Raw genomic sequence first — 27,020 nt, 5'->3', positions numbered from 1 at the left:
CATAATTTCAACAGTCCTTGGAAAGTTGGGCGGCATATAAGTAAGATTAATAATAAGTAAGATTAACAGTCAATAGTTTGCTCAATTAAAATAGAATATCTGAGGATTTGGGGGAATTCTTAATTAAAGGGAATTGAAATCTGGCTTGGTCATCTTTGCTTTGCAGGGCACGGACTGCTTTTCTTGAATTAAATATGACAAGCTGTCTTTTGCCCTATTTCCCTTCACCAAGGATCATGAAAAGCTATAATTGATGATGAACCAGCCTTTATGACCCTCAGCATAGAGGAATAAGCCTTAAACACCACCTTTCCTCGTGAATAAGCTGTAATTAAGGACTAGAGTGAGCATGAAAGCAAAATACTGTACCTCCTTTCCTCAAGGTGAGAAATGTAGACACCGGGATGTAGTTAATAAGGAGAAAGAAATCCAGACAAAACTGCCTTTCTTCTCTCCAGTTAACTTGTGGCAATTAGATTGAATGGTAGGCAGCAGAGGAAGTAAATTGCATTCTGGAGACTCCTGCAGAATTCTTTTTTTTTTCTTTTTTTCATTAGCAGCCGGAAGGGATTTTCTGTCTGCCAGCTTTTAAATGAAAGATCATCCACCAGTCCTCAAAAGGGTTAACCAGGTGCTGTGGGTTTTTTTTTTTTTCCTTCCTCCTGGGCTATTTGCAGCGAAACAGTTTCTGAGGAAAGGTTGACCTACCTGCATTCTGGTAGGACTGGCTCCAATGAGTTCAGTTTTACCTCTGTGCTTCCTTTCTGCTTCAAGCAGGAAGGGTCAAGAAGCGAGTGAAGATCAGTTGAAGAGAAACGCAGCCTCTTTCCCGCCACCCTTTTTTCTTGGTGGCATTTGCAGTGGAATGGACTGATGGCCACTGGGGAGGACATTGAATGGCTTGATCTGCCTGGCAAGTGGACCTATGGAGTTTGCAAGGATGGGAGAATCTTCTTTATCAAGTAGGTTTTGTTTGTGCTTTGTTGCTGCTGTTTTCAGGACTTCTTCAAGCTGAAAGGATGATTGTCTGATGGGATGTAACCCAACAAACTTTCAGACCTTTCTTTCAGTCCCTATGCTTTTAGGTTTCTGGTAATGAGGTATTATATATTAAAATATTCTCTGAAAAACCAGGATCATTCTCCAAAACCAAATAACTAGATTTAAATCTACTGTGAAGCATGAAGCATCTAGGGATTTTTAAATATGTGACTTACTTAGAACTAAGTTTGTTGTATGTGTCCTGAGAGAGGCAACCTAAAAGTAGATTTTGTTTACTTGTGCACCTTTAATCTGATAATGGTTCGCTGTTTTTCTATCCTGCCTTGTTAGTATTTCTAAGCAATCCCTCCCCCACTTTTTTAAAAAAAATGTAGTATTAGTTCTGAAAAGTTCCTTATCTGGTTTGCTGAACCTGCTGTGTTATCTACCAAGCTAGTGTCAAATAAACAATGCTATCCTACGCATGGTTGAGTAGAAGTAAATTCCACTGATTTCCATGGGACTTTGTCCCTGATTGGCCATAGGAATGTAACCTAAGAAGCTTGAGTTGTGAATCAGGAAATGGCCATTTCGTATCTTGCTTCTGACTCATGAAATGGCTTTATCCACTTCGCCCTCTTCAGCCTCTATTCCCCACATCAGACTTAGAGGGCTCCAACCCTGCTGAATTTTCAAGGGCTATTAAACTTTTGCATTTCAATACTGTTCCCTCTTATGATGGGTATATATATCCTATTCTGTTCAGACGCACTCATAGACGCATGTTGTATGTATGTAAGTATGTTTGTTTGTATGTATGTACGTATATATGTATCAGTGATGGGCTATCAAAACTTTTACTACCACAATGTGGGAGTGGCTTATGCATTATGTTTCAACATCTTTCAGTGCAAATTACCCTTAGATTATTTACGGTTGACCTATCTAGATTCCTAAGAGGTCAGTAAGGGGCGAGTACAAGTGCACTAGAGTGCCTTCCGTCCCCTGTCCTATTGCTCTCCTATATCTCCTATACCTTTCTTCTATTCCTATATCTCTTCTTCTATTCTTTCATTGATATGTTCTATTCCTATACCTTCTTTTCTATTATTTCTTAGATATATTTTACTATGAGTATCTCCTCTATAACCTTCATCATGTATTTTACTATGTGTATATAGATATATACCCACTAAAACCCTCATTGTGTATTGGACAAAATAAATAAATAAATAAATAAATAAATAAATTGGGTGCTCTGGGGTGGAGCTCCATTCTTGCCACTGCGCCCCCCCCCCATCCGGGCAGCAGCCCACCCCTGATTATCTACTATATAAAGTGTATGTACACACACGCAAGCACAGCTCTTCTAAAATTATACACATACAACCTCATTTACTGTGATAGGAAAAATTTACCCAGAAGGGGGAAAAAAAGGGGGGGGGAATCAAAATTTTGCTACCGGTACTGTGTACCTGACGGTACCTGTAGGAGCCCATCACTGTATGTATGTATGTATGTATGTATGTATGTATGTATGTATGTATGTATGTATGTATAATTTACAGAATAGGGTGTATAGGCCTATTATCCTATGGGAGAAATGTACAGGTCAGAAAAATAACCATGTTAACTTCCGTACATCACAAAGAATATGTTAAATATCACGAACATTTTAAAGCATTGTAAAATGACAAAATTGCACACTCTTACAATAAAGGATGGTAGGATAAAGTCTTCCAGTTTCTAATTTTGGCAGTTATCTCTCCCCCCCTCCAGTACTCTGACACCCACTTTCCATATTCTGTTCAGAAACAGATTGCTCAACTATCATTTGTTGAGTGCTTTTCTCCCTCTTAAATATACTGTTGGCAGCTCTTCAAACTTTTGAGCATCCTTGTATATAGATGATGCTGTCTTTGCTACATAAAGATGCAATTTGAAAATTGAATTCACTCTCTCTCTCAGTGTATCTATCTCTTCCCTTCTTGATTCAAATAAATGGCTGTAATGTAAGTTTTTGGGAAAAGTAGCGAGATTTAAAAAGGGATTATGCTATAGTTCAGTGATGGTGAACCTTTTTTGCCCTTGGGTGCCGAAAGTGTGTGTGCACACATTATCATGCCTGTGTGAGTGTCCACACCCATAATTCAATTCCTGGGGAGTTCAACAATTGCCTCCCCTGCCCCCCGAGGCCCTCTGTAGGCCAGAAACAGCCCATTTCCCAATTTCTGGTGGGTCCAGTAGGCCCATTTTTCACCCCACCCAGGCTCCAGAGGCTTCCTTGGAGCCTGGGGAGGGCAAAAACGCCCTCTCCAACTCCCCAGAGGCCTTCCAGAAGCTGAAAATGTCTTCCCAGAGCCTTCGTGCAAGCCAAAAATCAGCTGGCCACTGCACAGATATGTACTGGAGCAGAGCTAAGGAAATGGCTCACATGCCAGCAGATATAGCTCCAGATGTGGCACCAGTGCCATAGGTTCGCCATCACTGATATAGTTGGTGTAACCTTTGTTCTGGTATCACACTTAATGATAAGCATACTGTGCTAAAACAGAGGACAATTGTTCTTGATCTTTATTTAAAATTGAAAATGATGATGTTCCATACATTTTAAATACTTTCTTTGGACTTGCTTATAGCGATGAAACAAAATCTACTTGCTGGACTCATCCAAGCAGTGGCTATTCTATCCAGAGTGGGCACTTTTCCTGGCCAGGTAAGAAAGAAAATAGCCTTTTATTACCATTCATTCATTATAATGATGGCTGACATTTGCTATTTCAGGTTTCCTCACTTGCTGTTCATAATAAACCATCTCTTGACTTGTTTCACTCTGGTGTCATACAGAGGCTTTGCTCTTCAGATTCCTTTTCCCCAGTCATGGGTGACTGGAGGACTAAGGGGAAGCTCCAGTTTGAGAAAAGCTACTGTTGGCTAACGCTCTGGATGAGAACAACATTCAAAATAATTTACAAAACTCATCTGTGAATGTCAGGCTGGATTTGGTCAATATTATTTTGGGGGATGCTAGGTTGTAATGCTATGTAACAGGGATCTATATTTCTTTTCTTTTTTTCTGTTGATGGCCATCCTTCTGCAAATATGATCTCTGGTGTCAGGGTTCCAGAAAAACACCACCAATGACATAAAACTCCGAGGCTAGAAGTTCCTCAAAGTTCCAATTTATTAGAGATGTCATGTTGGCACATCTGAGAAAACCCAAATCTGAAAGCTTCCAGGGTTTCCCCACCCAGTTGAAAATGCTACACATGTTCATCACATGGTCCAGTCAAATCTTATTTTTTGTTTGTTTGTTTGTTTGTTTATTAGTTCTATTTGTATGTCACTCTAAGGACTCTGGGCGGCTCACAATCAAAAAGAACACACATATTAATCTTTGCATTCAAACTGGATAGTCTCCATGCAGGAGCAGGCATTTGTCCTTGAGTAAAGAATTTTGTTATGACTAAGTTTCTACTGCTCCAACAACACACTCACACACACACTCACACTCACCAATTTCCTAGGCTAAAATATGTGGCAGTTGAAGCAAACCCAAATAATGGCCTTCAGGAATGGAATGAATCCTAGAATGAAATAAATGTCAGGGGTTAATACAAGTATCACATTAACCACCTCTCCCTCATCAATTACCAGTGAATAGCGAAGAACACCAAGTGATGGGCAAGATTATTTATTCTGTCTGTTCTGCTGGCGTGTCCCAACCGCCCGTAATTACAGAGTAATTAGTCCAAAAAGACACACACCACACGATAGAAGGAAAACCAAAAGTCTTCATCAACAGAAAAGCAGAAAAAACTCCCTTTTTAAATGTCAAAGGGATTTTCTGGTACACACAAGGCACAGGTTAAATGCAATCCAATTTCTCACCCAATAACTGGGAAATTGAGTCCAATTCCAAAGTCCAAAAAGTCCACACACAGTCTTGAACAGGGAAACAGCAAAACCACGATCTTGACGAAACTATGAATCAGATAAATTTCCACAAGGCTAAACCAGCATGCTGTTCTTTTTATCTGTAGCACTAATTACAGCAGCCCCACCCAACCACAGGTGGCCTCACTTATCTCCTGTAATAACCCTTCAGTTGTTCTCTCCTATGCATCACTCTACGCATGCATAGGTCCTGTTCAGAATCCAGGGATGATAAGGATGATTGATCTCCTCCTGGGCTGTCTGCCAAACTCCCCTCTTCCCTGCTACTCACGTTTCCTTCGTCAGAGGAGCCTTCGTCGGGAGATTCTATCAGGAGCAAAACAGGCCTGTGGCATGTGGATGTTTCCCCCACATCCACCTCCACATTCCTTGGGGCAGGTGCTGGGCCAGAGCCAACCACAACACTGTCTGTTTCTGATATCCTTCTCCCCTCGCCCCTCTTTCCACTCCATATTTTTCTCATTCCTTTTCCTTGCTTCCTCATCATAAGCCACCAAGGGAACAGATTTCTTTTGTTCAGAAGTCTGAAGTGATTACCAGAACAAAGCTTTTGAAATTGGACTAGGACAAAAGTAATCCTAGCGCTCCAATGTTTATACTATTATCTATAAACTGAAGAAGAATACATATAGGTATCTTCTACTTAGGACGAAGGTCCCCAAACGTGTCAACTTTAAGACTTGTGGATTTCAACTCCCAGAATTCTCCAGCCAGCTATGCTGTGCTGGCTGGAGAATTCTGGGAGTTGAAGTCCACAAGTCTTAAAGTTGCCAAGTTTGAAGACCTCTGACTTCGGACCACAATTGAACCCAAAATTTGTGTTGCTCAGTGAGACAGTTAAGTGAATTTTGCCTCATTTTACAACCTTTCTTGCTACATTTATTAAGTGAATCGCTGCAGTTGTTAAGTTAGTAATATGGTTGTTAAGTGAACCTGGCTTCCCTGTTGCCTTTGCTTATCAGAGGATTGCAAGAAGGAAATCATATGACCCTAGGACACTGCAGCCATCATAAATATGAGTCAGTTGCCAAGCTAACAACTTGATCATGGAGAAGTTGTGCCGGTTGTGAAAAATGGTCAGAAGTATTTTTTCAGTTGTAACTTTGAATGGTTACTAAATGAATTGTTGGAAGTTGAGGACTACCTGTATGGTGTTTACAGAACCAAGTATATTTTTTAATGGTGTGTTTGAAGCCATATTTAAAGAATTAAGTTAGATTTTACACAGGAGTCATCTTGATGATAGACCATTTTGAAGGCATGTCCATTTTGTGCCAGTTAACCAGCAGTCTGCAATCTGCATTCCAGTTAAGGAGTTGAACTGGGGGATTGCAATTGCCACATCTCAGATGAATACTAAATCTAGTTAGTTAGATAGTTAAATATTTAACAATATAACATCAGAACGTTGTGACTAAAGAAAAAAGTGAACACAGACTGGTTTAAGAGACTATAAGAATCACAGTACAAAGACTAGTAACCAAAATCATAACCTTGTTACCCCTTTTATATAAAACAGCAGCAGGATATTGCAATTTATGATTCCGGAATATCATTTTTTTAAAAGTTCAAATCATTAATGTTAGAAAGAATTTTACACTTTGAACTTTGCCAGACACTTCACATTGCATACTATGTTTATAAGAATATGGGAATATAGTAGGCTACACAATAATGTGCTCAGCATTTCAGATTTGAAGGCAAAAAGATGCTTTGAAAAAGATGGGCATGCACTTGTACCATCCATCTATAGTTCCTTGATTTAATAGCAGCATGGTCAGAGAAAAATACGTTTGGAATGTTAGGATAGAAGTCTTTACTAAAAGTTTGTTTACAAGATTGTCGATGTATTTTTTCAGAAATGTATTGGGCAATATCAGCTTTGGGGTTTTTAGCATTGAATATACTAAGAAAACCTAGATAGCATGTTTAAAATACACATCTTGTTCACAAATAAAAACAAATGTTTCCATGACCTTTGAAATAATTTGCAATGTCAAATTTTTTAAAGTTATCTTCTGGAACTGTCTGGAACTGAGTATATTGAGTTCAAGTTACAAGAGCAGATAGATATGAGACAAAGGTGATTTTAAATAAATATTTTGAGGTTCTGTGACTATCCTTAGTGCACAACTTTCAAGTATGAATGTGAAGATGAATTCTGCGTTCAGTTTTACCACCCTGCTGAAGGAAAGATAGTTTCTGTAAATATAAATTATGAAATGTAATGTGCTCTCATTGTTACCATTTCCCCCCCTTCTCTCTGTCATTTAAGGAATTCCAATCATATCTATGGTTTGTCCTTCTTTCTTGTTTTCTGCCGTCAGACTTCTATGTTTCTATGTTTCTATATATAGGAGAGTAGTGGTTGTATAAATATAATATAAGAAAAAAGTAACGATAAAAAAAGAAAGTAGGACAGTAGGACAGGGACGGTAAGCACAATGGTGCACTTATGCACGCCCCTTACAGACCTCTTAGAAACCGGGAGAGGTCAACTGTAGACAATCTAAGGTTAAAGTTTTTAGGGTTTGGGGAAGAAACTACAGAGTTAGGTAGTGCATTCCAGACAGTGATGGGCGTCTACAAGTAAGGTCAGGTACGCAGTACCAGTAGCAAAATTTTGAATTTTTTTCTTTTTTTCCCTTCTGGGCTCTGGATATGTTTTTCCTATCACAGTAAATGAGGTTGAATGTGTATAATTTTAGAAGAGCTGTGCGTGCGTGTGTGTGTGTGTACATATACATACAGTTTATATAGTAGATAAGATATATTTTTGTGTGCTTGTGTTTAATATGTATGTACACATATGGCACATATACATAGAATTAAATAGTATATTTTGGATGTTCAGTAATAGTAAATAGATAGGGAAATTGTATCTCTTTGAGGTGAGGAGAGGCCAGGCACCCTAACCCAAACCCTTGACGTGAGTGAGTCACATGATTTAAGCCAGTCACATGATCTTTAAGCCACCCCGTCACATGATTTTCAAGCCACATCCACGTGGTCACATGGATGACAAGCCACACCCACAAAATAAGCCACGCCCACAGAGTGGTAGTAAAAATTTTTGTAGCCCTTCACTGATTCCAGGCATTGATCACTCTATTGCTGAAGTCTTATTTTCTGCAGTCGAGTTTAGAGCAGTTTACCTCTAGTTTGAATCTATTACATGCTCGTGTATTGCTATGCTTGAAGGTGAAGTAGTCATTAACAGGAAGAACATTTTGGTATAGGATTTTATGAAATCCAGTAAATTTGAGTGGAAGTTTGAAGAAATTCACTCTAGTTTCCAAATCCTTGGTGGCTTTATTCCCATATGAAAAACCATAAGTTACAGTAACATGTTATACATGTTTATTTTAAATATCTGCTGTGCTCAGGAAAGTAGACAGAGCGCTAAACATTGAGTATTTGAAGTTTAATCATGTGGCAGCTTGTAAAGACACAAAGTTAAGAGGAAAAATGGAAGAAAAACCTAATTAAGACCAATGTATTTCAGAACATCCTCCCCCACCCCAGAAGCAAGTATGCCAGTGACTTCAGCTTCAACTACTCCCATAAGTGTATGGTATGCATGATAAGAAATATAGGATCAAGCCTCGCTGAAGCTTCTATCTATATGCTTCAGAGTCAGCTATCTATACTCTGGAGTGCCATGAACATCTGTTCGTATTTTAATTAAGATGTTAATTGAATGTTTCTGTTGAGTAACTGTGCTTTTTCCATTGGCATCTTCCAGATACAGTGGTACCTCTACTTAAGAACACCTCTACTTATGAACTTTTCTAGATAAGAACCGGGTATTCAAGATTTTTTTGCCTCTTCTCAAGAACCATTTTCCACTTACAAACCCAAGCCTCCAAAACTATAACTGGAAAAGGTGGGGAGAAAACTCTGTGGGGCCTCTCTAGGAATCTCCTGGGAGGAAACAGGGCCAGAAAATGAGGGGAGAAGCCTCCATGGGGGCTCTCTAGGAATCTCCTGGGAGGAACCCAGGCCAGAAAAGGTGGGGAGAAGCCTCCGTGGGGCCTCTCTAGGAATCTCCTGGAAGGAAACCGGGCCGGGAAAGGCGGGGGAGAAATCTCCGTGGGGCCTCTCTAGGAATCTCCTGCGAGGAAACAGGGCCTCTACCCTCCCTGTGGTTTCCCCAATTGCACGCATTATTTGCTTTTACTATTCCTATGGGAAAAATTGCTTCTTCTTACAAACTTTTCTACTTAAGAAACTGGTCATGGAACGAATTAAGTTTCTAAGTAGAGGTACCACTGTGACTGGAAATATCTTGAGCATTCTTGAATTTGCAGGGCTGTCACATCTGGACTATAATGATAATGGGAATGACCTTGGGAGCAGGGGTGGGTTCTGGATCCAGTTCACTCAGGGTCGCGCCATGTGTGCATGCCTGCAGCAATACAAAAATAGCTTCTGTACATACAGAGGCAAAAATTAGCCTCTACACATGCGCAGAAGAAAATCCAAGATGGCGGCGCCCACTGAGCCACTGACAGAACCGGCTCTGTGACATCATTGCCAAGTTACTAATGGTTTTAAAGAACCAGTTACAACTGGAAGGAACCCACCTCTGTTTAGGAGACACAAGGAAGACCTGCAGCTTAGAGAGTGTCTGAAGAAGGGATGTCAGGTATAGAAAGCATCCCAGAAAGAACCCTCCCTAGTTTTCAGTAGAATAAAAGGGAGGGGAGAGGTAATTGCATAATTGCAAAATAAGGTTACTGTAACCTTCCAATGAAGTACGTCTTAGTACTCAAACTTAGTGCTTCTTGTTTTGAAAGGTTACATATCCAAAAATGAAAAATATAATTAAAAAAAAGCATAGGGTTTTGTTGTGTAATTCTGAAAGTCAAACTGTATATGTATTGGGAGGTGAAAATATGAAGATGAATTCACTTCAGATGCAATTCCTGAGAGGCAACATTCCACATAGCAGAAAATCAGGTTTATAATTAGGAAGTCAGAGAGTTGTTAGGAAGGCCTCTTTCATCAAGGACCTCTCTCTCCTACCAGGATTTACTCATGGATCTCCAGGTTTGTTCTTGATTGTAGCCCCAAATATTTGAAGGTGATAGGCTAACCTAATTCAGGCAAGCTACATTTATCATTTTGGATTTCAGTTGGCAATTTGTGTGAAAATCGGGGTGGAGTGGAAGACAGATATTGCAAAATCCAAATTTTGCCTGCAGGTTACATTTAAGCAGAGATGATGGTTACCCTTACTACTTTTTTAAAAATGTTAACATTATAGAAACATAGAAGATTCACGGCAGAAAAAGACCTCATGGTCTGCCCTTATACTAGTTCCTGTATTTTATCTTAGGATGGATATATGTTTATCCCACGCAAGTTTAAATTTAGTTACTGTGGATTTACCAACACGTCTGCTGGAATTATTATTATTTTATTATTATTTTATTTAACAATTATTTTATTGTTTCATCTGTCAAGTTAACATTTGTAAACTTCTCAAACCAGCAAACAGCTAGCCTTCCTGTCTTCAGAAATAGCATTTTTCCCCAGAATGTTTTTGTCTCTAGTATGCAAGTGGAATTTTAATATATGAAAAGCCAGAAGGTTGCTTATTTATTTTCATAGTAAAACTCCATATTAGGCTTATATTGCAGATATCACAGCTACAATATTTTGACCTAATGTTTGAAAATGTGATTTCTTTCCTCCTCCTTCTCCTCCTTCACCCTGATGAAACCTTTTGAAACTTGCACAGTCCTTTGTCCATTTCATTTGGTTTGAATAAGTTATTGTCCTTGAAAGGATTTTGCTTCTTTCTCATCCCAAAATTAAAAGGTGTTCTTTTTAAGGGGAAAAAAACCCCACCACCTAATAATCAGTCCTCCCAGTGCAGCTGAGATCCTTTCCTCTGTGATTAGACGGGGCAGTTAAGATGATGGGCACTGAGCAATTTTCTCTCTCCTCTTTCTTTGTATGTTACAATTGGTGATAAATAAAATTCTTCTTTGGCAACAGATAAGGAAAGGGGGCAGGCATTAACATAAAGAGAACAAATCAAGCTAAAGAATGTATTTTATTGCCATTGTCAAAATGATAAATGATTGTGAATTTGATTAGGCTGGTATCTCTAATAAGATGGGATACTGAACTTGACCAGGCAGCTTTCAAAACCCCCAAGGGCTGGGAGATCCTTGAAAGCTAATATTTTCTTGAAAGGAGTGGTAGATAGAAAAGACTTGATTTCTTATTTTAAGAAAACCTACACTAGTGTACTGGGGAAAAGGAATCAAATCCATATAATGTAATCTGCAGGTAGCAACTAAGATTAAACTAGAATTGAAATTGCATTATTACTGTCTGCCAAAAATATTTGCACTCTTAGCTCTTGGCCTTATGACAAAGATCAATATATCTATATATTATCATCTAGTTCTTTTGCCTGAATAATACATCTTTTGTTAATGTTTTACATGCTGTGGATGTTGCCTTGAATTGTTTGTAATGTATTTAAAGAAAGTTATCCTCAAACTGATTAAATTGATTTCTAATTTAATTTCCAATGTAAGGTTCCTTCCAACTCTGTTACCATTAACATAGGTAGTAAAACATAATAAACAATTTTCTATGAAACCCATTGAAAAAATTTGTTTCTAAAAAAAATGCTTCTTAAATTTTGTTTGTAACAGCTTGGAACAGAAAATTTTCTAATGGTAATATGTTAACGGTATCAATTGTTTCTTTAGATATGCCCAAAGGCTGGGAAATGGACACCACCTCAACGGGAACTACTTTTTTCATCAAGTAAGTTGCTAATATTTAAAATAAACCAAAACATACTCAGCTTTATCCAATTAGAACTATTATGAGTGAGTTGTTCCTGGGAGTGGGAATTAGGAGAAATGGCTGCTTAGGAAGGGATTGCAGTCAACCTGAAGGAACCAATAATCCAAAATTGTGGTTTAAAGCCATAGGGGCTTGCTGTTGATACGTACATCTATTACTGAGTTGTGGGCATCTTAGTGAATGTTTTAAATATATTGTAGTTTGCAAAATACTACATTGCATAGTAAGTATTGTCTAAGGCCAAGATCTTCTGTCTCCCCAATGATACCTTCCTTTGGTCTGCTACAATCCTTGCAGATCAAGCTTTTTATGGCTCTAAGCCAGTGTTTCAAACCCTGGCAAATTGAAGATGTGTGGATTTTAATTTGGAGCCAGCATGGTCGAGAAATAATGTTTTTTAAAAAAAACCTTTGAATTAAAAAAAAACATGAACGTTCTCATTCTATAAAACTACACAGTGTACACTCCTCTAGAATGATTGGTTTTTAAAAAATAGTATCAAAAGCCCAGGTGTCTATTATAGCAAACCTATCTGGGGGCACCTGTTGGAAAGGTGATCTCTATAAAGCAAGAAATTTTAAAAAGTGCTCTTAAAATTTAAAAAAGTGCTCTTATGATAAAATTTCTAAACAAAATTACAAAACATATCAACATTTAGAAAGTAATATTTTTTTTCTATTCCACCTGGAGCTTTCAGTGATGTTTGTGGAATGCATATACAGTTAACATGTAATGTCATTTTTTTTATTTTATATAAACTAAGAGCATATGCACCAATGACAAATTCCTTATGTGTCCAATCACACTTGGCCAATAAAGGATTCTACCTATCTATCTATGCTATAAGGAAGTTCTATCCCAGTGGTGAAATCTACCGGTACTTACTTTCCCAAGTCATTTGGAAGTGCAGAAGGCTTTGCACATGCCCAGAGGGCTAAAAAATAAATAAAATGGCGACATCCTGGTAGGTGGGCAGAACCTTGTGCTGCTGCCAATACTGATTTCCCTGAATCAGGCTGAACCAGTAGCATTTCACCCCTGCTCTATCCCCAAACCACACATAACAGATATTATATAAATATAAAATGTAAGAGGATCCTTTATAAAACTGTGGGTCTGTGGACATTTTTAGAATAAAATATCCTATTTAGAATAAAATATCCTATAGTCAGCATTTGCTTCTCGAAGCAGTTTGGTATTGAGTTGTGTACAGTTGTTGAAACTGTATTTGATTTTTATTTACTGTTGCCACTAATAATCAAAACAGTTTGCAGTATGGCATTGAGTTTTGCTTTTAGTTTTCAATTTTATGAGCAGCGGTACTATGTAAGTGGCACTGTATAAGTATTTTTACTGTATAATAAAATTAGCATAGTTAATTTTCATAGCTATAGTAAAATTTTTGACTTAAGCACACGCAATAGGATTTCTTAACAGTATAGCTATACATGATTGTCTGTAATTGACAGGCTGTTCATTGTGAAAAGCAGGCTGGTAGACTACATAGATCCCTGATCTAATCTTCTGATACTTCTGATGCTTAAGATCTTCTGATCTTCTGATACTTGATTTTCTGATACTTAAGATATACTTACAAAGGAGCACTTAACATTTTGATGCTTGATTATTCTGCTGTGAGTTGGGTGGCATAAAAACTTGAATGTTTTGCAGTGGAAAGGGATCTCCCACTTGCTATTGTAACAAGTCTGTTGCTGCAAACTGGGATCAACCTGTAATTTCAAAGCCATTGCTTTAACTAGATTAGGTGACATTTTGCATTAAACAAATGGTGGATGCAAGGAACAAAGTAGTTGTAATCATGTTGGGTCCTAACACAGTTGTCTTGGATGGAGTTGTATCTCTGAATCAAAGCCATACAACCATTACTGATATGCAGTTATGCTCATGTGGTTCAAGTAGACTATTAACCATTAGTCACCATTCTGTTCTGGAAAACAGTTACTTATGTTTATGTTTACTTATTGCTTATGTTTAAAGTCCTATATGGTTTGGTTTGTTCCTTCTCTCTTTCCCCTCCCCTCCCTTCTCCCCCATTACACATCTATGCTCAGGGTTTTTAAAGTCTATAATCATCGGCATCAGAAATAAGAATCACATACTGTATACAACTGTATCATTATGTGTAGACAGCCTGGGAGAAGAGAACAATCTCATCTATTCTATAACTTTTCTTATTAGAACATTAATTACCAATTATGTAGCAGTGCAGATCTCAATGCAATCCCATCCCCAAACTGAACTGGATTTATTTTATTTTATTTTATTTTAATGTAAAGAGTCAACATCAGTTCCGTTGGCCTTTCTACATGTTTTCAAAAATCTGTTGGTTACAGTTTAATGTAAAATTAAAGCATTTTTAAGCTTCTCATACTTTTAAGTAAAGCCTATCTGATACATTATTACTTACTATGTCTTATTTATTATCTGTCTTCTCCATATGATCAGTACTATAAGATTGGTAAAAAAAGGTTGGCTAAGCTTCCTTTTTCTTGAATTACTCAAATTCTAACTGTCACATCATTTCCTGAATAAGCCACAATGCTTAGGTTTACCCATTACCTTACACAGTATGGTTTAAAAAGTAATAATGAGTAGGTTTGTGTAATGTACTAAGAATCAAACTGTATTGTGTTTTAGTACAACTCAGGGGTAAGTTCTAACTTACCTTGCTGCCTCCCATGCCACAGAGCCTGCACCTCATGGCCATGTGCAAAGTTCATCTATGCACACATTTTGCAGTGGCAAAAATTCAAAAAAAATTCTCCTCCATAAAGCCCAAAAAAAGAAGGCTACACATGCGCAGTGCCAGAAATTTGGCTTCTGTGCATGCTCAGAAGAAAACAAATTCAAAAAAACATTCAAAAAAATGATGGCAGCACCCATAGTCCCATGAACTAGCACTGACCGAACCAGTTCTGTGATGTCATTGTTGTCGTCACCAGCAGGTCACTACCAGTTCGGGAAAACTGGTCCAAACTGGGAGGAACCCACCTCTGGTACAACTGTTTTATTTTAGTGCATAGCAAGTGAAAAAAAAAATCATAATATGGCAACGTCGGGACCGCCTCCTGCCGCACGAATCCCAGCGACCGGTTAGGTCCCACAGAGTCGGCCTTCTCCGGGTCCCGTCGACCAAACAATGCCGTCTGGCAGGACCCAGGGGAAGAGCCTTCTCTGTGGGGGCCCCGACCCTCTGGAACCAGCTCCCCCCTGAGATTAGGATTGCCCCCACCCTCCCTGCCTTTCGTAAACTCCTTAAGACCCACCTCTGCCGTCAGGCATGGGGGAACTAAACATCTCCCCCTTGCCCATGTTGTTTTGCCATTGATTGATTGACTGTGTGTCTGTTTTTATATACATTGGGATTGTTTTATAAATTTATTAATTTTAAACTGTAATTAGATTGGTGGGCATTGGATTTGTTATTATGTACTGTTTTATTGTTGTTGTGAGCCGCCCCGAGTTTGCGGAGAGGGGCGGCATATAAATCCAATAAATCTAATCTAATCTAATCTAACATTGCTAACAGAACTTCTTTTAACCAAATATTGTTGTGGCTTCCAAATTCTAGTTTCCATACATCTCCAATGGCAAATTTGAATAACAAGATAATCCTAATGTTTTGGTTAAAGAGCTATCCATAACAGACCTAAAGTATGTGTGCTGGCTTGTGGCTTAATAACAGTATTTGCATTGTTTTTATGAACTGCCTACAAGTGGTGCTGAATGGAGGCTGAATGCATTTTACAAATATCAATCATTTAAAATATTTATATCAAATTATTAGCAACTTTCAAACAGTACCAATATTGAAAACTAAATCAAAGATAAAAGAAAGTGATGCCTTAATGTGAATTATTTTTCTCTGAAGTGTTTTTTGTGGGACGAAGGTTGATATGTTTATTTGAACTGGTTCCAAGAGTAGTTGAGACTCTTTCTAGCAAACCTGTTCCCAGTAATATCATGATATTTAAGCTTGACCTTCACAATTGAATGAGATGCTTAATAGCTAAACTTCCTTCTGCTTTGCTTCTCTCAGCATTGGTGAAGGTGTGTTAGATTGCAGCAGTTTAGGAAACAATTGGCCTTTCACCATCTACTACTTAAGGCTGGCCAGAGATCAAAAATGTCCCATGGAGAGCAAATGCAGAGGGAGGGAATAATGTCATGTGTTTATATAGCAACTAACATTTGAAACCCTGATCCTTGATTGTGGATTTTGGAAGTAGTTGCAACATACGCAAACACAAGAGTAGGGTTACTGGTGTCCATAAGAGAGCTGAGAACATTGTGAGCATTTGGGGAGGGTTTAAAAATACTTATTTAGAGGCTGAACATTTTTATATTGCTGACTAGTGGAAACTACAGGTCAATGTGTCTAACCTAGTAGGTAACTCTGTTAAGCAACCACGTCAAAATCTGGAAAGCTGTGCTGCTTAAAAACTGTGAGGAGGATCAATGGGATTAAAAGCTGTGGACCATGTTAAAAGTAAATCTGTCTGAATCATTATTATTATTATTATTATTATTAGTAGTAGTAGTAGTAGTAGTAGTAGTAGTAGTATTAATTAGATTTGTATGCCGCCCCTCTCCATAGACTCGGAGCGACTCACAACACAATAAAACAGTTCATAACAAATCTAATAATTTACAATTTAAAATATTTTTAAAACCCCATTATTAAACAGACATACATACAAACATACCATACATAAATTGTATAGGCCTGGGGGAGATATTTCAATTCCCCCATGCCTGACGACAAAGGTGGGTTTTGAGGAGTTTACGAAAGGCAAGGAAGGTAGGGGCAGTTCTAATCTCTGGGAGGAGCTGGTTCCAGAGAGTCGGGGCCGCCACAGAGAAGGCTCTTTCCCTGGGGCCGCCAACCGATATTGTTTAGTTGACGGGACCCGGAGAAGGCTTACTCTGTGGGACCTAATCGGTCGCTGGGATTCGTGCGGCAGAAGGCGGTCTCGGAGATATTCTTGCATTCTTCCAGGGAACTTTCTCTGAATTACTTCAATCTTTGAAATGTATTTGGTGATGACTTGAGACAGGCTTTTGTTCAGTTGCTGGGTCCATGTTTTAGAAAAACATTCTACAGCAGGGGTGCCAAACTCACGTCGTCATGTGATGTATGGTTATTTTTTCCCCTTTTGCTAAACTGGAGTGGGTGTGGCCAGCTTGTAACATATCCGTCCGTGACTTTGACGCCCCTGTTCTACAGTATTGAGATCTGCTAAGACACATCTTACATGTCCTTTCATTACACTGCACATTACACTAGTCCTTCTCAAATTTATTTATTTATTTATTTATTATTTATTAGATTTGTATGCCGCCCCTCTCTGCAGACTTGGGGCGGCTCCCAACAACAATAAAACAATTCAAGACAAATCTAATAATTTAAAAACATTAAAAAAAACCTGTTATTAAAGCAGACATACACACAAATAGTGGGGCGTGCCCCTCTGGGGGACACGCAATGATGCCAGGGGAGTGTTTTCCCAGTTGCACACTGTTCCGAGCCTGGAAGAGAAGGTGGCCAGGTGGGGCGGCTGCGTGGGTGCTTGTTGTTCTCGGTGGGTGGCGTGGTAGCCATGAACCTAACCTGGCCTGGCCCTGAGTCAAAAGAGGGCCCTAAACACGGGAGCCTACGTCTGCCTAACTGAAAACAGGCTCCAATGAGTTCAGCGTGACTTACTCTCAGGTAAGTGGGTACAGCAGCCTTCCCCAGCAGTGAAGAGCTGAAATTTTTTTTTACTACCACATTGTAGGTGTGGCTTATTTTGTAGGTGTGGTTTGCTGGCCATGTGACCAGGTGGGAGTGGCTTGATGATCATGTGACTGGGGGGTGGCTTAAAGGTCATGTGACTAGCTTAAAGATGACCAACTTGACATCAGTCACGTCAAGGGTTTGGGTTTGGGTTAGGGTGCCTGGCCTCTCCTCGTCTCAAAGAGATACAATTTCCTTATCTACTTACTATGACTGAACATCCAAAATATACTATTTAATTCTATGTATATATACCCTATGTGTACATACATATTACACACAATTTTAGAAGAGCTGTACGTGAGTGTGTACATACACATACAGTTTATATAGTAGATATATATGAAAAAATACATTATCTACTATATAAACTCTATGTGTATGTACATATGCACACACGCGCAGCTCTTCTAAATTTATACACATTCAGCCTCATTTATTGCAATAGGAAAAATATACCCAGAGCCTAAAAGGGGGAAAAAAAGAAAAAAAATCATTTTTTTTCTACCAGTTCTGCGTAGCTGATCTGAGGCTGGAGGGGAGCAGGCAGGAGAGAGGGAAGCTCGTCCGAGGCCAAGAAGGAGGAAAGAGGAAAAAAGCGAGGCACACTCAGCAGCAGCAGGAGGGGGGGAAAAGACAGCCGAGCCGAGACTGGTAATCCAGGAAGTGACTGCCACTGGTCAACTGGAACTGCGCACGCAGCTTCATTTCCACCGGTGGAACTGCATTCCACCCCATCCTGCCTGCTGCCTACCTCTGCATACATATACATATACATACATACATACAGTGATGGGCTTCTACGGGAACAGTCAGATACAGTACCGGTAGAAAAATTATGGTCAGCTATGCAGAACTGGTAGAAAAATTTTGAATTTTTTTCCTTTTTTCCCTTCTGGGCTCTGGGCATGTTTTTTCTATTGCAGTAAATGTGGTTAAATGTGTATAATTTTAGAAGAGCTGTGCGTGCGTGTGTGTGTGTGTACATACACATACCGTTTATATAGTAGATAATGTACTGTATATTTTTGTGTGCCTGTGTGTAATATGTATGTATACATATGGCACATATACATAGAATTAAATAGTATATTTTGAATGTTCAGTAATAGTAAATAGATAGGGAAACTATCTGTTTGAGGTGAGGAAAGGCCAGGCACCCTAACCCAAACCCTTGACGCGAGTGATATCATTTTGGTAGCCCATCACTGCCTTTAAGCCACACCCCCTGTTACATGATCGTCAAGCCACTCCTCCTGGTCACATGACCTGCAAGCCACACCCACAAAATGAGCCATGCCCACAGTGTGGTAGTAAAAACTTTTGTAGCCCTTCACTGCATACATACATACACACATACATACATAAATACATACATACATATTCAGGAGATTGTGATATCTATAGATTCTTCTACACACACACATGCACACACACACACCCTATCTTTTTACCTTTGGGTATCTGTAGATTGTTTTTCTATTGATACATTTCCTTGAATGCTATCTGCTGATATGCATAGGACAAATACATTCATTTATTCAAGTAATCCTTTTCTGTAGGGTTTTTTTTTGCATGTGGCTTTCTCTCCCAGATTTAAGGCCATGTCTATGAATTCATAAATCCAACAGGGCAGGTTATAAATACAGTATCACATTTGCATCCTATTACCATGTCTCTCCCCCACTTCTCCGTTTTTCAATATATTCCACATGTAATATTATTTACCACAAGGTGGTGCCAAAGTTCACAACCATTGCAAAATAATGTAGTGGGGCTAAATTATTATTTTCTCTGAAGTCAGACAATTGCTCTTAACAAGTCAGTATAGCAAAGGCAGTCATATTCTCCTCCTAATCAGGGCACGGTGTTTAGCAATCCTGGAGGAGAAACCCTATACATCTGTCTATATATCAGATGGAAATGGGCTTAATTCACTTTAGCTTTATTGAATGGCCAGCTTGACTGCAGGAAAGTTAATTCCCATCCTCAGCTTATCTGTTGCCTGGGAGGGGCTTGGCAATGTGGGACACCAGTGAAAGCATCAGGAACAAAACTGTAAGAGGATTACAGGCTGTTCTGCTTTCTGGAGACCCCTCCCAACCCCAAGCCATCTGTAGCATCAGCATTACCCATTCAGAAGGAGTAGTCTGAGGCAGTGGTGAAATCTACTTACCTTCCCTACTGGTTCAGAAGCGCACGATTTGCGCGTGTGCGCAAACTTCACTTGCTCATGTGCCACTGTCACGTATACTTTCTCACCCTCTGCACATGCACAGAAGGCTTACATAGAAACATAGAAGACTGACGGCAGAAAAAGACTTCATGATCCATCTAGTCTGCCCTTATACTATTTCCTGTATTTTATCTTATGACGGATATATGTTTATCCCAGGCATGTTTAAATTCAATTACTGTGGATTTACCAACCACGTCTGCTGGAAGTTTGTTCCAAGGATCTACTACTCTTTCAGTAAAATAATATTTTCTCATGTTGCTTTTGATCTTTCCCCCAACTAACTTCAGATTGTGTCCCCTTGTTCTTGTGTTCACTTTCCTATTAAAAACACTTCCCTCCTGGACCTTATTTAACCCTTTGACATATTTAAATGTTTTGATCCTCCCTTTTCCTTGTGTCCTCCAGACTGTACAGATTGAGTTCATTAAGTCTTTCCTGATACGTTTTATGCTTAAGACCTTACACCATTCATGTAGCCCGTCTTTGGACCCGTTCAATTTTGTCAATATCTTTTTGTAGGTGAGGTCTTTTGCGCATATGCGGAGGATTTTAAAAAGACTAGTGATGGATTCCTGTGGGTACGGTCAGGTACACAGAACCGGTAGAAAAATTTTGGTCAGGTACGCAGAACCATTAGAAAGAAATTGAATTTTTTTTTTCCCCTTCTGGGCTCTAGGGTATGTTTTTCCTATCGCAGTAAATGAGGTTGAATGTGTATAATTTTGGAAGAGCTGTGTGTGTGTGTGTGTGTGTACATACACATACAATTTATATAGTAGATAATGTATATTTTTGTGTGCCTGTGTGTAATATGTATGTAAACATATGGCATATATACATAGAATTAAATAGTATATTTTGGATGTTCAGTAATAATAAATAGATAGAGAAATTGTATCTTTTTGAGGTGAGGAGAGGCCAGGCACCCTAACTCTAAACCAACCCTTGACGTGAGTGACATCAAGTTGGCCATCTTTAAGCCAGTCATATGACCTTTAAGCCACCCCGGTCACATGATTGTCAAGCCCCTCCCACCTGGCCACATGGCTGGCAAGCCCCCCCCCCTGCAAAATAAGCCACGCCCACAGTGTGGTAGCAAATTTTTTTTGCAACCCTTCACTGGTCTGGGCAGGTGAGCAGAGCCCCATACTGCTGTCGCTATCAATTCTCTGAACCAACGGCCACCAGTATCAGTATGCCCGGACTGAGCATACCCAGTAGCTTTTCACTGTTGGTCTTTAGGGCAAGTAGAGAAAGTCCAGAGTATCTTGTAAATGAAACTGCATCAGTCCCACATTTTACAGCTTTGGTAAATTAGCATGTTTTGAGAGGTTACAGGCCACAAAAGAAACTGTGGTTGAAATTACCCCTAAAGTTGAGCCAAGAATACATAATTGAAAGGAATTTTTTCAAAAAAAAACACACTTTGGGGAAAATTTGGAGCACTGGTATTGGTAGTAACAGGAATCCACCCTTGTGTGGCATGCTAGTATGGTTGGACTGCAGTCTAAGATGGTGAACAAATTCAGATACCAATTATTTATTCAATTAGCCATGGTTAAGCAAACCATGTCCTAGTTCAGGATTCAGCAACTTTAAACACTCAAAGAGCCATTTGGACTCATTTCCCACAGAAAAGAAAACACCGGGAGCCACAAAAGTCTCTTGACATCTAAAATGAAGATAACACTGCATATATAATTTTTTATCTTTATGCTATATATAAAAAAAACCCATATTGTGTTGCATTTATGTAATCAGTGACCTGCTACAGAGAAAACACAATTTTATTTCTGCATGCACCAAAAACATTTTGAACTCTGAAAAAAAAGAGATGGGTCGAAAAGCTCAATAAATCAGGTGCCACACACTGGCAGTTGTGATCAGGGTTGGGCTACTGCCCGGATGGGGAGGAATGCAGTGGGGTAGCGAAAATGGAGCTCCACCCCAGAACACCCAATTTGCACTGAGAGATGTTGAAAGAAAATGCAGGGCTTCCTGCATAAGCCACGCCCACAGTGTGGTAGTAAAAAATTTGGTAGCCCTTCACTGGTTGTGATGCATATTTTGAGTGACAGCGGGACCCTGCAACAGAGGGATGAAAGAGCCATATGCAGCTCCAGAGCCACAGGTTGCAGACCCAGTCTACACATTAGCCTTTTGAAAATTACCGTCTCCTGATATGTTGCATTTCAGCTCCACAGAGTTAGGCGAGTATTAACAAAGCTATGCTAGTGAGAATTCTGAGAATTAATAATCCAGTAAATCTGAATAAAGGCTCGGAGAAGACCGCCTATAATGACTCCACTTAAATTTCCCCAAATCCTCACCCAATAGAATCGCCAAGATGTTCCCCAACATGTCTCCAAATTATTGGAAATGTAAGCGAGAAATAGGTTCCTACTATCACCAATGGTGGACCTGCCATAAAGCTAAATATCTCCGAGACCGCCTGCTGCCGCACGAATCCCAGCGACCGATTAGGTCCCACAGAGTGGGCCTTCTCCGGGTCCCGTCAACTAAACAATGTCGGTTGGCGGGCCCCAGGGGAAGAGCCTTCTCTGTGGCGGCCCCGGCCCTCTGGAACCAACTCCCCCCGGAGATTAGAACTGCCCCTACTCTCCTTGCCTTCTGTAAGCTCCTTAAGACCCACCTTTGTCATCAGGCATGGGGGAACTGAGACATCTCCCCCGGGCATATACAATTTATGAATGGTATGTCTGGATGTATGTTTGTTTAGAAAATGGGGTTTTAAAAATATTTTTAAACAGAAATTTAGATTTGTTGTAAATTGTTTTTCACTTTGTTGTGAGCCGCCCCGAGTCTGCGGAGAGGGGCGGCATACAAATCTAAATAATAAATAAATAAATAAATAAATAAATAAATAAATAAATAAATAAATCATATTGGAATAACATAGAAAAATGGATAAAAGAAATTACCCTACAGGAGATAAAGAAAACCCCTGATTTTTTTAAAATTAGGTATAACAAACCAAAAATACAAAAAATATATCTTTTACTTAATTACTCACATTTTGACAGCGGCTAGGATAGTATATGCACAAAATTGGAAGGGAGAAGACATTCCCAAGGAGGATGAAGTAATAATCCACGGAGAGGGGCAGCATACAAATCCAATAAATGAATGAATGAATGAATGAATGAATGAATGAATGAATGAATGAATAAATAAGGAAAATTATAGAATGTGCTGAAATGGATATGTTGACAAGGCGGTTAAATAATCAAGAAGAATCTGACTTTTACAATATTTGGGATAAGATTTATTTATGGTTAAATAAAAAAACAAAACAAAAAAAATTACTAAATGTCTTAAAAGCAAAGTAAATGTATAAAAATATCTTATTTTTCTAGAATTGTCATTATTAACGGTTAAATTTTATAAAACAAAAATTCTTCTTTTGATTCTAACTATTGTGTTGATTTTGCAAATTTTAGTACATTCCTTTTCTGTATTAGAAAGACTTCTACAACGAGCGGGGTAATTGTTGCCTCAGTATATGTTAAATGCGTGTCTATCCTGTTTGTTTTTTTATGACAATTAATAAAAATATTTTTAAGACAAAAATAAATTTCCCCAAATCCTAATGAATGCTGTGAGACAAGCAGTAAAAAGAATGTCAAATCGTATCTTCCAAGACTTGAGACCAAAATGACTCCAACTTCAAGGATGAAAAAGAGCACAGAATCCACAGACCTGCCAGAAAGAGCCCTGAACAAAACCTCTACTATTTTGCACAACCTTCCTCAGAGTAACTTTCTCCAGAGATGAGGTACATTTATTTTATTTTATTTATTAGATTTGTATGCCGCCCCTCTCTGTAGACTCGGGGCGGCTAACAACAATAATAAGACAATATAAACAAATCTAATATTTAAGTTTAAGTTAAATTTAGAAACCCTAATTTAAGAAACCAATCATACATACAGACATACCAAGCATAAATTTTATAAGCCTAGGGGGAAGGGAATATCTCAATTCCCCCATGTCTAACGACAGAGGTGGGTTTTAAGGAGCTTACGAAAGGCAAGGAGGGTGGGGGCAACTCTGATTTCTGGGGGGAGTTGGTTCCAGAGGGTTGAGGACGCCACAGAGAAGGCTCTTCCCCTGGGTCCCGCTAGCTGACATTGTTTATTCGACGGGACCCGGAGAAGGCCAATTCTGTGGGACCTAACTGGCCGCTGGGATTCGTGCGGCAGAAGGCGGTCTTGCAGATATTCTGGTCCAGTGCCATGAAGGGCTTTATAGGTCATAACCAACACTTTGAATTGTGACCGGAAACCGATCGGCAACCAATGCAGACTGCGGAGTGTTGGTGTGACATGGGCATATTTAGGAAAGCCCATGATTGCTCTCGCAGCTGCATTCTGCACGATCTGAAGTTTCCGAACACTTTTCAAAGGTAGCCCCATGTAGAGAGTGTTACAGTAGTCGAGCCTCGAGGTGATGAGGGCATGAGTGACCGTGAGCAGTGACTCCCAGTCCAGATAGGGCCGCAACTGGTGCACGAGGCGGACCTGGGCAAACGTCCCCCTCGCCACAGCTGAAAGATTGTTCTCTAATGTGAGCTGTGGATCGAGGAGGATGCCCAAGTTGCAGACCCTCTCTGAGGGGGTCAATGATTCCTCCCCCAGGGTGATAGATGGACAAATGGGATTGTCCTTGGGAGGCAAAACCCACAGCCACTCCGTCTTATCAGGGTTGAATTTGAGTCTGTTGACACCCATCCAGACCCCAACAGCCTCCAGGCATTGGCACATCACTTCCATTGCTTCACTGACATGATACTGCAGTGCTGGGTTTCTACCAGTTCGGACCAGTTTGCATGAGCTGGTGGCGAAAATTTGGCTTCGTTTACCAAACTGGTAGTGATGGCCGGCTTGCCATACCCCTGAACCAGTTCCCCGGTCGCTGCTGCTTGAAAGTGGCTGGCAATGAAGCCTCTTTGCATGTGCAAAGACTTCTGCGCATGCACAGAGGGTCAGAGGCAGATGTAAGACACGCATGCAGTTCTAAACCAGTAGGGAAGGTAAGAGGAGCCCACCCCTGCTGTACTGGTATTATGACCTAAAGAAATAAAGTAACTCATTTTATTCCTTTGTGGCACAATTTATAATCATGCTAGCCATAAGGTCTAGAGCAGTGTTTTGCAACCTTGGCAATTTGATGATACCTGCACTTTAACTCCCAGAATTCTCTAGCCAGCAAATGCTGGCTGGGGAATTCTGGGAGTTGAAGTCCAGACATCTTCAAGTTGCCAAGGTTGGGAAACACTGCTCTAGAGAAAGGAATACAGGTATGATCAGTAGTGGGTTCTTACCCGATACGGGGGACTTTTTATTATTATTTATTATTATTTGTTAGTTTTGTATGCCGCCCCTCTCCATAAACTCGGGGCGGCTTACAGCAATGATAAGAACAATATATAATGACAAATCTAATAGTTAGAATCTAAAATAACAATAATACATTTAAAAAGTCTAAAAAACAAGAAACCCCAATATATAAAACTTTGCTTCTGTGCACGCGTATGTGTGAGATTTTGGTGATTTTTTTCCGTCTCTGCGCATGCTCAGAAAACCCCACCACCACCAAAATCTCACGTGGGCGCACATCCTCTTGTGAGATTTTTCTTCCTGCATATGCACAGAAGCAAAATCTCACTGGAATGCAGTGCACCAGAACTAGCGGTAAGTAGCTGCCCCCACCTGAATGTGATGTATACCCACAATTGAGTATCATGGATAAATATGGTTTCAAAAGCCCCTAGAAAGAATCTGGCCATGTTGCTATGCTCTACTTCTGAGGCCTTCAGTTCTTGATAATAACCTCCTTCACATTCAGTTTTTGGATTCTTTGTTCTCCCTAGTGAGGATGTTAAGACCTACTAGGGAAGGTTCCGCACTCTCTAAGGTAACATCAGATTCTTCATGCATGTTGGTTGCACATTCATCTGAAAGTAGCTAATGAGAGCCCTTTCCATTCTGGGCTGGGCACAAGATCTTTTATTGGCTAGGGCTGTTTCTAAGGGAGCAGCTGTATTCTCAGCCATTTGTTTCTACAAAGGGAGTTTCTGAGGCTCATAGGCACTGAAAGAGCAACACAGAATGATTGGTAGTGCAGCTAGGTGATTTTAGACTTCAGTGGAAGCAATAAGAGCTACCCCTTTAAATGGAAATGCATTTTGTGTTGGTGGTTTGAAAACGTACAGTTTTTATTTTTTGTTGCTGCTAAGCTACAAGAGTCCTAGATTTCTATCTGAGAAACGAATTTGCTGATATCACTGTGTCCGATACCCCTACATTTTCCTCTACTGGTAGGTTCAGTCACTGAACAGCTGGTCGGAGGTGATTTTGTTGGTGCTTAGAAGCACCTGACGAATCATGGTAAGCAGGGGCAGATTCAGGAGTGAGCAGCAGGCAGGACAGGGTGGAATGCAGTTCCACCGGCGGAACTGAAGATGCATGCACAGCTCCAGCTGATCGGCAGCTGTCACTTCCTGGATTACTGGTCTCAGCTTGGCTCTCCTTTCCCCCCCTGCTGTTGCTGCTGCATCTGCACTCCTTGCTTTTTTCCTCTTTTCTCCTTCCTGGTCTCGGATGAGCTTCCCTCTCTCCTGCCCGGCTTCCCTCCAGCCTCACGCAGCCATCTCCCGCCTGAGGTGCAAGCAGAAGGCGTGGGTGGAAGAAGCGGTAGTGGCAACATTTATGCTTCTGGTAGCACCCGTTTGCCTAGCTACCCAGGAAGGAGAGCACGGGAAACAAGAAGCAAATTGTCACCCCAGTGAGCGACACTGGTAAGGTTGTAAGTCAAAGACTTAACAGTTCTCTTGAATGATGATGATCATTCAAGCCACTCCCACCTGATCACATGGCTGACAAACCACTCCTATCCGGTCACATGACCATTAAGCCACACGCACAAAATAAGCCACACCCACAGTGTTGCAGTAAAAATTTTGGCTGTCCATTACTGGGCGGATTGCCATTACTGCTGCTATTGGTGCACTGCGCGCCCAGCTTCGGTTCTCTTGCATGCACACCCATGTGTCCCAGTGTGTTTTTGTTTCTGTACATATGCAGGAAGCAAAAACGTGCTGAAATCTGGCGAGGGGAAACATGCGCATATGAGATGTCATTGATTTTTTTGCTTCTACGCATGTGCAGAAGCAAAAAATCACTAAAATGT

At 40.0% G+C, this 27,020-nt stretch overlaps 1 protein-coding gene across 3 annotated transcripts in view; it reads left to right on the top strand.

Annotated features, from left to right (window-relative positions):
- Positions 1–810: 810 nt before the first annotated feature.
- LOC139163984 (pleckstrin homology domain-containing family A member 7-like) overlaps positions 811–27,020 on the top strand; it is a 74,701-nt gene continuing 48,491 nt past the window's right edge. For 2 of the 3 annotated variants that reach the window (XM_070745447.1, XM_070745445.1), the window contains exons 1-3: positions 811–962; positions 3,621–3,697; positions 11,673–11,730. In XM_070745447.1, coding sequence (XP_070601548.1) covers positions 874–962; positions 3,621–3,697; positions 11,673–11,730 — 224 coding nt within the window. In that variant the 5' untranslated portion in view covers positions 811–873. Of the gene's footprint in view, positions 963–3,620; positions 3,698–11,672; positions 11,731–13,844; positions 13,890–27,020 lie in introns of those variants that run through there. The other variant, XM_070745446.1, reaches the window with a different exon arrangement.

Source organism: Erythrolamprus reginae, chromosome 3 (assembly GCF_031021105.1).
Source record: "Erythrolamprus reginae isolate rEryReg1 chromosome 3, rEryReg1.hap1, whole genome shotgun sequence".
Taxonomy (NCBI): Eukaryota; Metazoa; Chordata; class Lepidosauria; order Squamata; family Dipsadidae; genus Erythrolamprus; species Erythrolamprus reginae.
Note: the sequence above shows the minus strand (reverse complement) of the source record. Positions and strands in the feature narration are given on the sequence as shown.